The sequence below is a fragment of the Anopheles funestus genome, chromosome 3RL (genome assembly GCF_943734845.2).
Source record: "Anopheles funestus chromosome 3RL, idAnoFuneDA-416_04, whole genome shotgun sequence".
Classification (NCBI taxonomy): Eukaryota; Metazoa; Arthropoda; class Insecta; order Diptera; family Culicidae; genus Anopheles; species Anopheles funestus.
In genome coordinates, this window is record NC_064599.1 from 46,039,974 (window position 1) to 46,054,205 (window position 14,232).

The window sequence follows — 14,232 nt, forward strand, 5'->3', positions numbered from 1 at the left end:
GGTTGAGGATATTTGTAATACCAGTAATCAATCCTTTTACCAACTTCTATTCTACTCTTCTAGCCATGAAAATGATGAACATTGAATTATTTAATATCAAAAAGAGTAATTGAGTATGGTGGAGTGTGTCATTCAGCATTATTCTGCTGTTTTTCAATACCGCTAATGCTGCCGTTAACATGGGGCTTCACTCTTGTTGCTCGATTTCATGGCCATCTGATTCACATCTCTTGCAGGCAAGAAAAAAAACGCACACAAAGTTTTCCTGCGGAATGTGTAGTGCGATTCCAAATTAAGCAGTTTTGTAATCGTCCATAGTATTTCGTTGTTCGGTTAAATAAGATAGCCTGCTGCTGCCTAGTGTGTTGCTGTTGACCAAATATTTGTGTGTTAATAATACCAAGTGAACAGTAAAGAGCAGCTCTATTTTATTTACGTTGTGTACAAATGATGTATCGGTTCTGAAACAAGTGTAAAATCGGAGTAGTGTTCATAAATATATCCCAAGGTAAACGGAATTCCTCGTCTAAAGGCAAACAAAACGCGTAATATGTGCGAGATGATTCATGATTTCCGATAATATAACAACACCCTAGATTTATTTACACATTAAATAAGGTCGAACCTTTAGCGAATAAGTTTCTGTGTAAAACGGAGCGGAAGTGATATCGGAAATAGATAATGTGTGCATGCCTGTTCATAGCAGAGGAGTGTGCATTTGAAGCAAAATGAATGATGGCATGGCAAATTTCTAAAAGGGGAAACAACGCGTAATGTAACGTAATGTGCCGATTCTTCCCGTCCTTGAAGTCGTCGAGCGCGAGAAGTGGCGTTTGACGAAAATTAAAAACGATAGCGCACTTGTTCCAAACAACAACAATATAGAAATGCTGCAGCACCCAGTAGGCTGGTGAATGAATAGTGTTATTTGCTAATGAAAGTAAGTTTGGTGGGATTTTGTGTATTGTTCTGTAATATTTCTACGTACCTACGTGAAAAAACTTTTGTCCAAATTAGTAGCATCTTTTTCGCGTTTACACCAATACAGTGTACGACCATTCGTTTACCTTGAACTTTGCGAGTTGAACGCAGGTGATGGATTTTATTGCGGCTGGAAGCTCTATTCCATTTGCCTCAAAACGATTGTTGAATCGGTGTTACATGTTGCATTGTGCGGGATACGTAAGACATTGTTTTCGTCTGCCAATTTCGTGTGCCAATAGAACGTCGTGTGTTATGCGTCGACAAAAACAGGAACTATTTCGTAAACAATAAACTGTTGCTGTTACGATCCAGTAACAACAGTTTAACAGCTTTGAAGGTAAAACAGTTGACGACACAACATGTTGTGGGTTCGAATCTAGTCTGAAGACCTCCAGCAACCATAGATTATCCGGATACAGTTCTGGTACTAAACATGAGTTTAGTAAGCCCATATAAGGAATGCATGAAATTGCACCAAGCTGCACATGACATTTGTTTGATCCGTCTCAACCAGAGGTCGGCAATAGACATATACTGCAGAACACTGTTGAATACGAAGGCCAGACATCCCCAGTTTTTCATAGTAACCTCTACATAGTCCTCTTTACCGTGAATTACGTACGATGAGTCTAACAAGTGTTTATCTATCCGCGTATTTGAAGCAGATAGCAAAAATATATACCCATCACTTCTACTTGGCGCAATGAACTACTAGTTTCATACTTGGCCATAATTGGATTACTAGACTTAATTTTACCACACGTAGCCGAATAATCAGTCATAGTTACTGGGGAACGCTTAGGATGAGAAACTGGTACCGGTCCTGTCGTGTGAAAGATTGACGTTGCTACTAGCAATAGCACTGGGTAGCCTGTGAATTAATTAAATACGGTTGCATTTGTATTGCTATCTTTAAGGTCGGAGTTATGCGTGATTCACCATGGCCTGGTAAGGCAAAAAAATAGTCTACGATGAGAATCATATGACCGCATGTTCGATGCAAAAAACCTTACGAGGTGTTGCATGATCTGCGACCAGGCCGCGTTTTATCATTCAATCAGCAATAGATAGCTTCTTTGTTAACAAATCAATGCAAATCAAACAACAAATTAGTCATTCTCGGTCATTAACAGTTTATTATAGGAGAAATCAAGACAAATCAAAAATCGGTACACCTTTGTTGGCTAGAGAACTAGAGAGAGAAAAGGAATACAGCGGTATTTCACAAAACAATTTGAAATATCTACAAAAAGTAGAATTATAACGAGCAAGCCAGAGGGATTAAATTTTGAATAAGTGAAACCAAATGCAAAAAGTGTATACATTTTGTAGCCGATATCAACATGTGAAGGACACACATTTTAGTCTGAAGGCTTCATACCATGGATAGTATTTTCTTTTTTCTTGGCTTAACAACCTGTAAGGTTATGCCGGCCATTTCTGGCTTACTAAACTTATTTTTATCACTTAGCCGGATAGCCAGTCCTTGTTACGGGGAGACGATCTGGATTTGATACCCGTTCCTGCCAAGTGGAACAGGCACTGGTTATCACATACACCAAACTAAACTAAAACTCTAAAGCAAATTATTATAAATTAATATACCAATTTGTTGAAAAAAAATCATTAATTGCATTTAATTTAATGATTTGTTTTTTTTTTCGAAAAATATACCCTACATATACAATGATCAGCTCAGAATTTAGAGAAAAAAAAATTCAACATGATCATTCGAAAAAAAAAAAACAGAACTGAACAAAAGTTTTCAATTTTTTCAATTGCTCAATATAATATTAGTTCATGTTTAAAAGATTTATAATGAAAGTTTTTTCTTCAGCAAATTTGAATGCAGTTCCCAGTGTGTCAAACTTCAGTAATGGCAAATATGGGTGGTATCGTGAATAAACCGAAGCATTCAATGTAATTTAAATTGTTATCAATATTTTGATTTTTTCTTCTTTTAAATTGACTATGAATAACAGATAAAAACCCCTCTTAGACTTTGGCGACCGCTCATTTAATCAGTTTTATGTTCAGTACTCAAAATTGCAGGTGCATGAACGTGTTTTATTTTAGGCTTATCAATTGCGCCTTGTCCTTTTGTTAGTAGATTACAAAATATTTATTTGATATATATGCTTGATTTTGTTAAAAGTTGATGAGGAAATCAAAAAACTTCACGCCCCATTCAAAGAAAATATTAACCAAATAAAAAAAATCACTGAAAATGGAATGCTAACGCGTAATCCCTAAGCCTGAAAACAGTTTCAAGATGTGCGATCTCTAGCGGTTCAAGCGTATACCGCTAGAGTTCAACCCACACAGCTATGATAGATTTTATTGAATTATTGTCAATACTTTTGTCGGAAACCAAACGATTTACCATCCTCACGTTTTTGAGTTGTTAAACGGATTGTTGTTTATTGATTCCTAGGACAGCTTTAAAATGCCGTTTTTTTGAATTTTAATCATCAATAGCTTAAAATTTCGTACACGTCGGACAGTTAAAAATGGTCTCAAAATAGGACAGCCACTAAGCAAAAATCTTAAATTTCATTCCATTTTAACTCATGGATTAAATGGGAAATTTGAGAACTCTTTGGTAATATTTAATAAAATATCGAAGAAGCGATTTATTTGTGTTTAGCGAAAAGGAAAAAAGCTGTAATCATGTGAGCATTTTTACCTGAGATATTTTTGTTAAAATAGTACTTGAAATGAAACTAAATCCCAATCGGTCTAATAGTAGCATCAGTAATGCACGACTCATCATTAAGCTCGAAATGGGATATTAAAGCCTGGCTGGATCGTGTCACCCATGATTAATCAGATATGAGGGATTTAAGTCACAGATAGCCAGATATTGGGTAAAGTTGACCAAGACCGAGAAACGTATGTAGAACCAAATAAGAAGAAGTAGTGAAATTATTTGAAAATTTATACTGTGTTTTAGGCATTCCTTGAGTGCTGAATTGATTTTTGCAATGTGGTTAACCACATTAAATATTTGATAAACGTGGCGAAGGATCAAATTGTCTCTAAAGTTCCTCATGGAATGAGGTAGATCGAATAAATTGAATAATATAAATTATGGGCCAATATGAGTTTGAGTGAATAATTTGGAACAAAATATTAGGTATCTGGAAGGTCATTCAAAAGTAATGAGCAGCTTATTATATCGCAGGGAAAATACTTACGTTCTCATTGGTGGAATGAAAGCGACGCCGGTATTCCACACTACAGAACAGGTACGAAATCTCATTCGCCCCAATTTGCCCATACCAAGTATATTGCCTTTCCAGCTTCCTGGTAAATGAAGAGAACTCTTGCGAGGTTGTACTGCCTGCTGTACTGTAAATAAGAAGGAAAATGTTACAGTCGTCAATACTAAGTAGTTGTAACGGGGTCATGTTTGAACAATTATATTAGATATTAGATGTTAGAATGAAATTGAGATATACTATTTATTCCAAAGTTTTACTTTTTGGGCTTATCTACTGCAGATAACTGAATTAGAAAATATCAATAAAGTTTGTATATGGTTTAAAGCACTACTCTGAATATATCCAAATGATGAATTTGAAAATTAACAGACCGTCAGTGTAATCCCATTCATCACTAACTTTTGGTTGAGGTTCGACAATATAGTTTCTAATGATGATGATGAATGATCATTTAATATTTGTGCTAATCACCCACACCCAACAATAACCACAAATACCATTATTGTTTTAAGCCTGCTCCAAGATGCTTCATAGCTGAAGAAACTACAACTATGCCTTACTGTGGAATCGATGGAATGAAAATATGTGTATTCATACTTATAATAATTGGAAATCGTTATATGCAACTTTAGTTTTTTGGGGCATCCCGATCTTGTATGTGATGTGATGTGTGTAATGGTGTCAGCACCACACGACAGGACCGGCTTTCAAATCCCATCCGGACCGTCCCCTTGGAGTAAGGACCGGTTACGAGGTAGAAATAAGTCTAGTAAGCCAGAAATGGCCGGCATGCCCGTATAGGTCGTAAAGCCAAGAAGAACTTTAGTGTAATAATTACACATATGAAGATTATCCTGTACGGTGTGTCCGCTAAGTACAGGAAGCGTTTTCTAGTTGCCTATTCTATTCGCCAAATTAGGCGTTGTGACGATATCTTGTTTCCTAAACCAGACTATCCATTTCGGGTAATCCAGCATAATAAATACTATTTAAAAAAACGCTAAAATAACTAAAGGCAATATCACCGGAGACATAAAACAAGTATAGATGTACCGCCGGGATACACCATTATTGCGGACCGTGGAAATCCACAGTGATACGCCTATCTCGAATTTGCGCGTATTTCGAATGCGCGTGCAACTTAGTTTATACTTGAAAGCCATAAAGCTAACTTCCTTGCTTGCTCGTAATTTGTTCAGTATTTCATGCATATTTTTGAAGTGGAAAATGTATTAAAAATTACTTTAAAATATTTTAATTTGTGTTATATATTTAAATCTGCGAGTTCGTGCATCTCGTGAAGTTACTACCTAGTATGGGATGAGATTGTACTGTTACAAACTTCCAGAGCAACTTGTTAATTTCTAACGATAAGATCAATTACATTTGAATAACTTATAGCTATGTTATTTTATAATTAATCTTATGATTGTAATTTGAACAGCTATACTTAACATAATTGATAGACTCTTAGACTATGAGTATCAAATCGCAAAGCATTATTACTTACTTCTAATCACTGACTATATGGTTCAGTTTTAAAGCTTAAACCGTAAAAAACTCAATTATTCACTCATTTGGTAGTCATCATTGTTTAGTCATGAGAAATGTTGTGACATTAACAACGTTTCTAACATTTACGTATGTTTTTCTTGTAGTGTATGAAAGTATAATTTATAAACTAATCTTCATGCTACTTTTCTCATTTCTTTTCAAGCTCCTTTCATGTGCTGACAAACATACTCACTTCACCATTTAACATCAGCTGCAGTTATTCATACACTTCCTTCATGTACTCTCAATTGAAAGCATTACTAACTTCCAGAGAACGCCTAGAGACTCTAAATAATACATCAGCTTTGATACACTTTAGATGGATTTCGTCACGTCTGAACAATGCTAAGATCTGAACATTGTGTTTATGACAAGAATTTAACCAAGATACAAACCTAAATCAGCAACCATCGTGCAAGTCAATGCTGCCTAAATGGCGATCTCTAATCTGTGGATATAAAAATAAGAATAGTAAAAGCTATTCTAGTACTACTGTAGAATCCATTAACAAGACCATTATAGAAATGATAATGCTGCTTTAAACACGAAAAACTTCCACGACAGGTGGTGTTAGATATGGTCGATGAACCATTTCGTAGAGAATAATGTAAGCTGCGTTGGAGGAGAGGATCACAATCGACTCGTCGTAAATTACAACCAGTCCTGTTGTGAACTTTATCAATCGATAACAATCCGGAGTGCAAATTATTTGCGCGAGATAAAAGCAAATAATCGGAATAATGAACATGGAGACTACTCATTTGGTCACGGAATTCATCACACATACTGGAGCTAATACGCAAGACGCTGTCAGCTGTTTGAAATCTTGGGAATGGGATTTGAAGAAAGCGCTAATCGATTACAATGGTATTTATGACCTATGCCTAAGCTATTGGTTGATATTTTTTCTCTATAGTGGTGAATTATCTTTTCATCAAAATGGTTATGTTGCAAAGTCTTGGTTTTGTTTTGTCTGGCTTTAGTTGTACAGATGTGTTTGGCAAATAGAAACTATTAATATTTAATTTCATTCTTCAAACGATTGTACATGAATTTTTGTACATAATTGTCATTATCCGTATGTATGGTAGTAGCTTGCGCTTAATCTAGCCTTTAACAAACTAACTTAACGCATTATAAAAACCAACATTTTGCAGCTTTTTGAAGCTTTTTGATGATCAGCTTGTCCAGTTGTATTACAATCCACATTTTCGTTACATGTTTCAATAGTTGTGGCGCTTAGTTTGATATTCAATTAATTTCAATTCAACGTATCATTCGATAGATACTTCAACTACGGAATATTTCAACAACAAGAAAAATGAAAATGAAGATCTAATGAAAGCACACTCATCTACATCCACATCAACGCCACATTTGTACGGATCTGCGTCCACTTCTTCAATGCTACCGTCAGCAACAACGAGATCGATGCTATCATCGGGTACATTTAGCAAAAATCAACGCCAGCAACAACCACTACATATGCAACATATTCATGATTCACAATATCCATACGTAACTAACGGAAGTGTGATCGGAAGCAAAAACGGGACATTTTGTGAAAGCAACAGATTTAGCAATAGCAGCAGCAATAACAGTACCACCGTGCAAATGCAATCTCTGTCTGGCGTGAAATCACACCGTAATCCACAGTATAACCATTTTAACAATTCCGGGTCTTCGTCCACCGGGATGTCAATGGTGGGGAATGTGAATCCTGAGAGCTGCAGCAGCAACAGTGGAATGAACTACAACTCCGTTTTACAAACACCGATTGTACATCTGAAGCCAATGCTCAAGAAAGCCGATTCGATTGACATTTTTGATAGTATGTTTCACGATTTTTTAAAAAAATAATTTCGCCATTCTCTCAGTTCCTGTCGTATGCTACTTTTGTGTTTTACTTATCGAATAACTTAAATCCACTTTCTTCACGGTGTCACTTGTAGGCTATGTTTGTAAAATTCAATGTACATGTTATATTATAAACATAATGCAAGATGAATGTTTAATTGTTCTTGTGCAAGTTTACGACCAAAAAACTAGGTTTGTCGCATTGATGAATTGATTAATTCATGGTAGAAGCTGTTCGTACGCTCTGATTATGCTTATGTTTTGTATGTTTGCTAAACTAAATGGAAGGAAAACATAAGCGTTAACTAACGTTTCTGTTTCCTGTATCTTTATTTTTCATATTTAAAAGGCAAAAAATTGGAACGGGGAATTTCACGTGCTACCGAAAATGTGACATTGGTTTCGCGCGCCAGACAAGAGTTTGAGATGGATTTTCACGCACACATTCATGAGCAGAATGATAAAAATTTGAACTTCATCGATACGCCGGACTATACGTTTACCCTGCCCGATCTTACTAAATATACGGACGATTTTCGGTAAGAGAGAAAACATAATTACATTGGTGTCTAAGAATAAAATTTGTAACCTTTATATGGTTTATTTATTTTAGCAAATTTCTCGAAAAAGATCTTATAGAGAATTCTACCCTCAACTCGCTGGAAACTACAAACCGGCTGAACTGGTGGTATGAATCAGGAGCATGTCGTAAACTGTGGCCATTAGCAACTACAGGTGATGGAAACTGCCTGCTACACGCTGCCTCGCTGGCTATGTGGGGCTTTCACGATCGTCGTTTGACATTGCGTCGTACGCTGCATGACATTTTATCGAAGGAAGAATTTCGCGAAGCACTTTATCGGCGGTGGCGATTCCAGCAAACGCGTGTCAATAAGCAAGCTGGATTCGTGTTTTGTGAAAGCGAATGGGCTAAAGAATGGGAGGAAATTGTGGCAATTGCTTCCCCAGAACCTAGGCGCAATTCCAAGAGTACCGGCCCTTCCAGGCGCCGATCACTATTGATCGAAAAAAACTTTGATGCTCTTACAGGTGGGACAAGTTCTACTTTAACCAGCGATCGAGAAGACGAAAATGCCACATACGAAAGCTTGGAAGAGATTCATGTACTAGCGCTAGCGCATATACTTCGACGCACGATCATAGTGGTTTCCGATGTGTTTCTTAGAGACATTAACGGGGAGGCATTTTCACCCATACCATTTGGGGGCGTTTATTTGCCGTTCGAAGTACCATCGAACGAATGCCACCGGGCACCGTTGTTGCTCGCGTACGATATGGCACACTTTTCGGCGTTGGTAGCTATGGAAGCGAGTAACGACAGTCCACCAGCGTTAATACCATTAGTGGATGAAACGAATCAATTACTTCCGATTCAATTTTGTATTGATCCTGGGAAGGATTTCAATTGGCGCGAATACGACGGAAGCGATGGGAATTGGATTCTTACCGATCGTGAACATATAGCGTTGTTGAAAGAATATCTGGACATAGTTCATGCTACCGGTATTGAAAGTCCGGACGATGAAATCTACTACGACGATTACTCCGACGATGAGTATGAAAAAAAAATTGCGGAAGGAGAAATAGTGTTTACATCCGATGAGAATTACAATCATAATGTTGGTACGGCGACAGTTAGCGCAACTGCATCCTCGACGGCGACATCAATTAGTGGAGGAGCAATAGCATCCATGACGGCTTCCAACCAATCTTTACCTGCTAGTGGCAGTGGGAAAGATGCCGGAGGGAAAAGTAAAGCTGCAAAACAACTCCAAAGTGTTGCAAAGCAATTTGGCAGCATTGGTAAATCAATGAGCCGCAAGCTTCGTAAAAACATTGGTTCGATTACACGAATCGGTAGTAAGAATAGCCACAGCGGTAGTAACGCGGGAGGAACCAATGGCAAAAAGTCTCATTTTAATGATAAAAGTAATTATCGTAGCGAGTACCCACGGTTTCGAATTTTGTGTGCACAGCTAAAATCTCGCCGCCACGAGTATCAGGAGGAGATGATAAGAAACTACCTTGAGTGCGCTCAAGAACGTTACCTTGAGGCGGAGAAGATGCGTGATCGAAAGGAAATCGAACGTCTTACGAAATACGTTGCAGAGGTAGGACAGGTTCATCGTGACCATGAGCTTGAATACGGTGGTGATGGGCGTGTTATCGAACTGTCCGAAATTGATGGAGGTGGACCGGTTAACTGTATTAATGCCGGGTGTTTGAACTATGGTACCGCGGCGACCAGTTATATGTGCCTAGAATGCTATGAAATGCAATGCAAAAGAGAATCGTCTAATCCGTCTAAATGTAACATCGATTCGACGGATTACACACTTCGCTACGGGACGGGTAAGTCCAAATTTTACGCTGAAGCTGACATGGATGCGCACGATAGAATACAAAAATTACCTTCTGCAAGGCGTTTGAATGATCTCGATCAAACGCTCTATTTGTCACGCTCTACCTTTTACAATGATACGAAACCGAACGAGATCCACTTACCAACAGCCTCTGCTTACAAGCAAGGTGCTTTGGAACAGTCATCCATTGCGGTTGGCCTGGTCAGACAAAATTCGCAGCCGCAACAACTTCAGCATCACCACCATCATCACCACCAACAACAACAGCAACAACAACATCCTCAGTCCCATTATCATAGGGGGGAAGAAGCGAACAAACCGTTACACCAGCAACAGCAGGCAGCTACTGGTACGTGTATGGAATATTCTCTCAGTGCTAAACCACCAACCGGCCCATCTTCATCCGGTTCAACGACTTCCAGCTCTAGTGGCATTGTTGCATCCGTATATTCACCGGGAAGTAGTGGACACAGCGGTAGTCACAATTCGAACATACCTTATACACGTGCCGGAGCGTTGTGTGTGGTAAATCTTCCTCCAGTATCTAGCAGCGCTGATTCTACTGGCACAGGAGTTGTTGGTCAGTTTGCGAGCTCTCACAATGGAATAGCAGGAACGGCACATGGTTCATCAACAGGAAGTAACGAAGCCATGCGATCCTTGCATCCATTTTCGTCATCGTCGTCTTCTTCCTCTATTGGTGTTGGGGTTGGTGTAGGTAATGGAGGACTTCAATCATCACAACCAATCGTAAACAGTAGTCATTACGGCAAAAATCAACTATGCCGCACAGAAGGGTGCAAATTCTACGGAAGTATCAACACTAACTTTTACTGCTCCAAGTGTTGTCAGGAGTACAATATTTAAAGCTTCCATTTAATTTCACCATTTCCAACAGTCTCCGGAAAACACGGCAATACCACCATCCCAACATTTGGGGTTGCATAGCAATCGGTTTGTGAGGGGCGAACAAAAATACTCAATTCTTTGTTGCTATGAGTTTTAGAGTGTGACTCTCACTTATTCACCAGAAATAGTGCTGGATGTTGAGATCAAACAGTTGTTTACAGCAAAATAGAATACATAAATAAAAACCAAAAGAAAAACACAAAAGAAATACGAAGGATACAGGAACACAAAGATTATATTGGCTGTTGATGTAGCTTAGCGTAGTAGCGAAGTCAGTAAAATTGTGATATAATATAGGTCATATCCAAACTGATCATCCGTTTTTGCGAATATTGGTATATTGATGTACATGTTTGACACATACCTACGTTCAGGATATCGGATTCAAAATTTACATAGTGCTCTAGCTTCTTCCGCTTCGGGGAAATACACTTGCTTATAGTAATGCTGCGACCATGTGTGGAATGTTTGTATAGAAATGGAAAGGAAACGTGTTGGCAAGATAAGATCAAGTTGAAACTCAAATTATTGCCCCCAGCAATTTTATCATTTTTTTTTAAACCACATTTGCAACCAAGGTACCGCCTTCGATCAATCCTGCTGATTGCGTATGAATTGTGTAAGAAGACGTGTGTTTTCGTGTGTTAGGTCACAGTTAAGATTATGTTGTGCATCATATTTCGACACTACCAATCCAATAGTGCACTATTTGTACGATAGTGTGTTTAATTTATTCTTAAACTGTGTTTCACTGCTCTTTGCTAGATTTGTTATTTGTTATAAGATTTGAAATTCGTTTTATGTTATTCAATCACAGAAAAAAGGCTTTGCTGTGCACGCGAACAGGTGTTAGAATTAATCAAAAAACCATCAAGTTTATCTTCGAATTGTTTTTGCATGTGTAATTGTGTGTAATTTCAACTAGTGAAGCATTATAGACCTTCGATTCGATTTTGTCTTGTACAGATATGATACGTTTTGTGTCACGATACGATTGTGTGGGTTTGCGCTGCGTTTATATTACTGCACCTACGTTAAAAGGTATTGAAATTCGCAGAAGGAAGGACACTAATAACTATCGCTGGCGGCACACTGGATTATTTTCTTTACAGCATACATATTTTGTCTTCGCGACGCGATCAATGTTATCTAGAAATAATCATAAGGTTTCAAAACTATACAGCGAATTGTTGCTACGTTTGATTTTAATCTACTTAAATGCGTTTTTTTGTCTCGTAGAAAGCGTTTTGAAACAGTTAATAGCAACAAATAGCGTTTGTATAACAGCCCCAGAGGTACTAGGAGTGTACGTTAGTACCAAAAAACCTTCCAAAGTTTCAGAACATACTAGGGTCGGTAAAGTTTTATTTTCAAAAGTGAAATCAACATGAGAAACAATTGCAATCTACAAAAGAGCAATTGATATGAGCGTTAGTAGAACTAATATTATAAATGTTTTGTTTTATTTAATATTTAACAATGTGAAATAATTCATGATCAACTGCGTTTTGCCACTTCTTCATTTCTCTTGTATCGACTCATCAGCATCAATTGACTAACCGTCTGTGTAGATTTTAAGTTTTAGATGCTCCAATGCAAAATGAGTTATGAAAAGCAGCGCAAACAGGTGTGAAGCTCCAAAACAGAATACTGATCCAGTGACATCCGCAAGTAGGTAGCCATACAAGAGAGTAATAAATTATACACGAAGGAACAGATCAGAAGGCTCGATATATTTATTCTATACATTACGCATTACCAATGAAAAAGGATCACTAGCGATCCATGATGGACGGTAGGCAGAGTCAACCAAAATGAGAAACCCGGAAAACCTGGCGCATGCGCCTACAATATTTATCTTTTATGCATAACCAAAGTTTGTGAATGATTTAAAGAGCAAATTGTTCTTGTGAAAAACTATAAAACTGAGCGGGAGCGTACGTGCGGTGTAAAAGGACTCGGTGCGGTGTAAAAGGAAAAGAAATAAACTGTTGATGATGAGAGCATTAGTTGACGATGTGCACTAGTTAAGTAGGTAGCATCCGAAACTTCGCCATTGAACGGCATGAGCATTGTTCGTTGTATTTGCTGATTTGGTGCTTCGTTTCTGTTTTTGCTTTTTAAAAGACGGCAGTTTCAGATCTTCTGATATCCGTTTGCTTCCAATTCGGACACATCTTGTCAATATGAATAAGGCCTATTGTTCGGTCTATAATCATTAGTAATTTTAACTAATTATAACTAACCATTATGGTCAATTCTGCGTAGGGTGGCACGGTCCAGATGGGAGTTTATACACGATTACGTCGTGTAGAGACGACGTACGCGTGAGTCGACGTTCGTTGTCCTATATGTACGTATGACGATAATGTCCGTCAAATGGAAGTGCCTTCCATCGATGAGAACGTTGTAAATCTGGGAATATGTCTGCTGTGTTAATCTCCAGATGTAACTGAAGCGAGGTGCGTGCTGAAAAAAGGAGCTACAAATGATCATGTGCTTGGAGGAGGCGAAGCCCATTGTCGTTCTCCCGTCCGACCTGAGCGTTAAAGTCTCTGATGACGATCTTGAAGCCAGGTTGAAGATCTTACCTATAACCAGGAACGCTGTACCGAGTTCATGCCGATACATGAACACCGCTTTGGTAAATCATGCAAATATTTCGATAGAAGCGCTCCGTAACTCCTTTCCAGCGCACCTCCTAAAGTGCTACTATTTCGAGCCACGGGTCCACACCTCGTCCCTGCACCCTGCACCGCATCCTGCAGGTGAACTTGGGCCATGGAAGAACTACTCACGACCTTGCGCTCCAGACCGCTCTTGAGGAGCGGTGCGGTGTGTTGTTGATCTCCGAGGTCTATCGCTCTCCGGAGGACACCGGAAATCCACACCCGATCCTGCGGGTTTGGTATAGCGCCGTACCTGGGATGATGGGAGCCCAAATAGCTGGCATTTTTTTGTCAGTTGCTATGTTACCCTCATTTCAACATCGGTGAGTTCGAGGACTTTCTGGAGGCGATGGAGCTGCGAGCCCTTTCTTATCCTTGTATTGTCGTAGCTGGCTACTTCAACGCTTGGCACGAGGAATGGGGAAGCGTACGTAACACCAGAAAAGGCGAGGAATTGCTGAGCACAATACAACAGCTCGGTCTGCGGGTACTGAATATGGGGAGCACGCTGACGTTCATGGGCGGTGGTGTCGCTACGCCTAGTGTTGTGGACGTCTCGTTCGCGAGCATCTCTATTGCTCGTCCGGACACTTGGATTGTGAGTCAGCGCTACTCCGCGTCGGATCACCGATACGTGATCTTCAGCGAGGG

At 38.9% G+C, this 14,232-nt stretch overlaps 1 protein-coding gene across 5 annotated transcripts; it reads left to right on the forward strand.

The window, feature by feature from the left end:
* The first annotated feature begins 196 nt into the window (after nucleotides 1-196).
* On the forward strand, nucleotides 197-12,921 carry LOC125769136 (OTU domain-containing protein 7B-like). 5 transcript variants are annotated; one of them, XM_049437627.1, is made up of 6 exons: nucleotides 197-508; nucleotides 619-940; nucleotides 5,926-6,629; nucleotides 7,048-7,593; nucleotides 7,969-8,158; nucleotides 8,233-12,921. In XM_049437627.1, the coding sequence occupies exons 3-6, from the start codon at nucleotides 6,503-6,505 to the stop codon at nucleotides 10,868-10,870; spliced, it is 3,501 nt and encodes a 1,166-aa protein (XP_049293584.1). In that variant the 5' UTR covers nucleotides 197-508; nucleotides 619-940; nucleotides 5,926-6,502; the 3' UTR covers nucleotides 10,871-12,921. The 5 variants fall into 5 exon arrangements, with proteins under 5 accessions (XP_049293584.1, XP_049293582.1, XP_049293585.1 ...); XM_049437625.1 differs by lacking the exon at nucleotides 619-940; XM_049437628.1 differs by lacking the exons at nucleotides 619-940; nucleotides 5,926-6,629.
* Nucleotides 12,922-14,232: the final 1,311 nt, after the last annotated feature.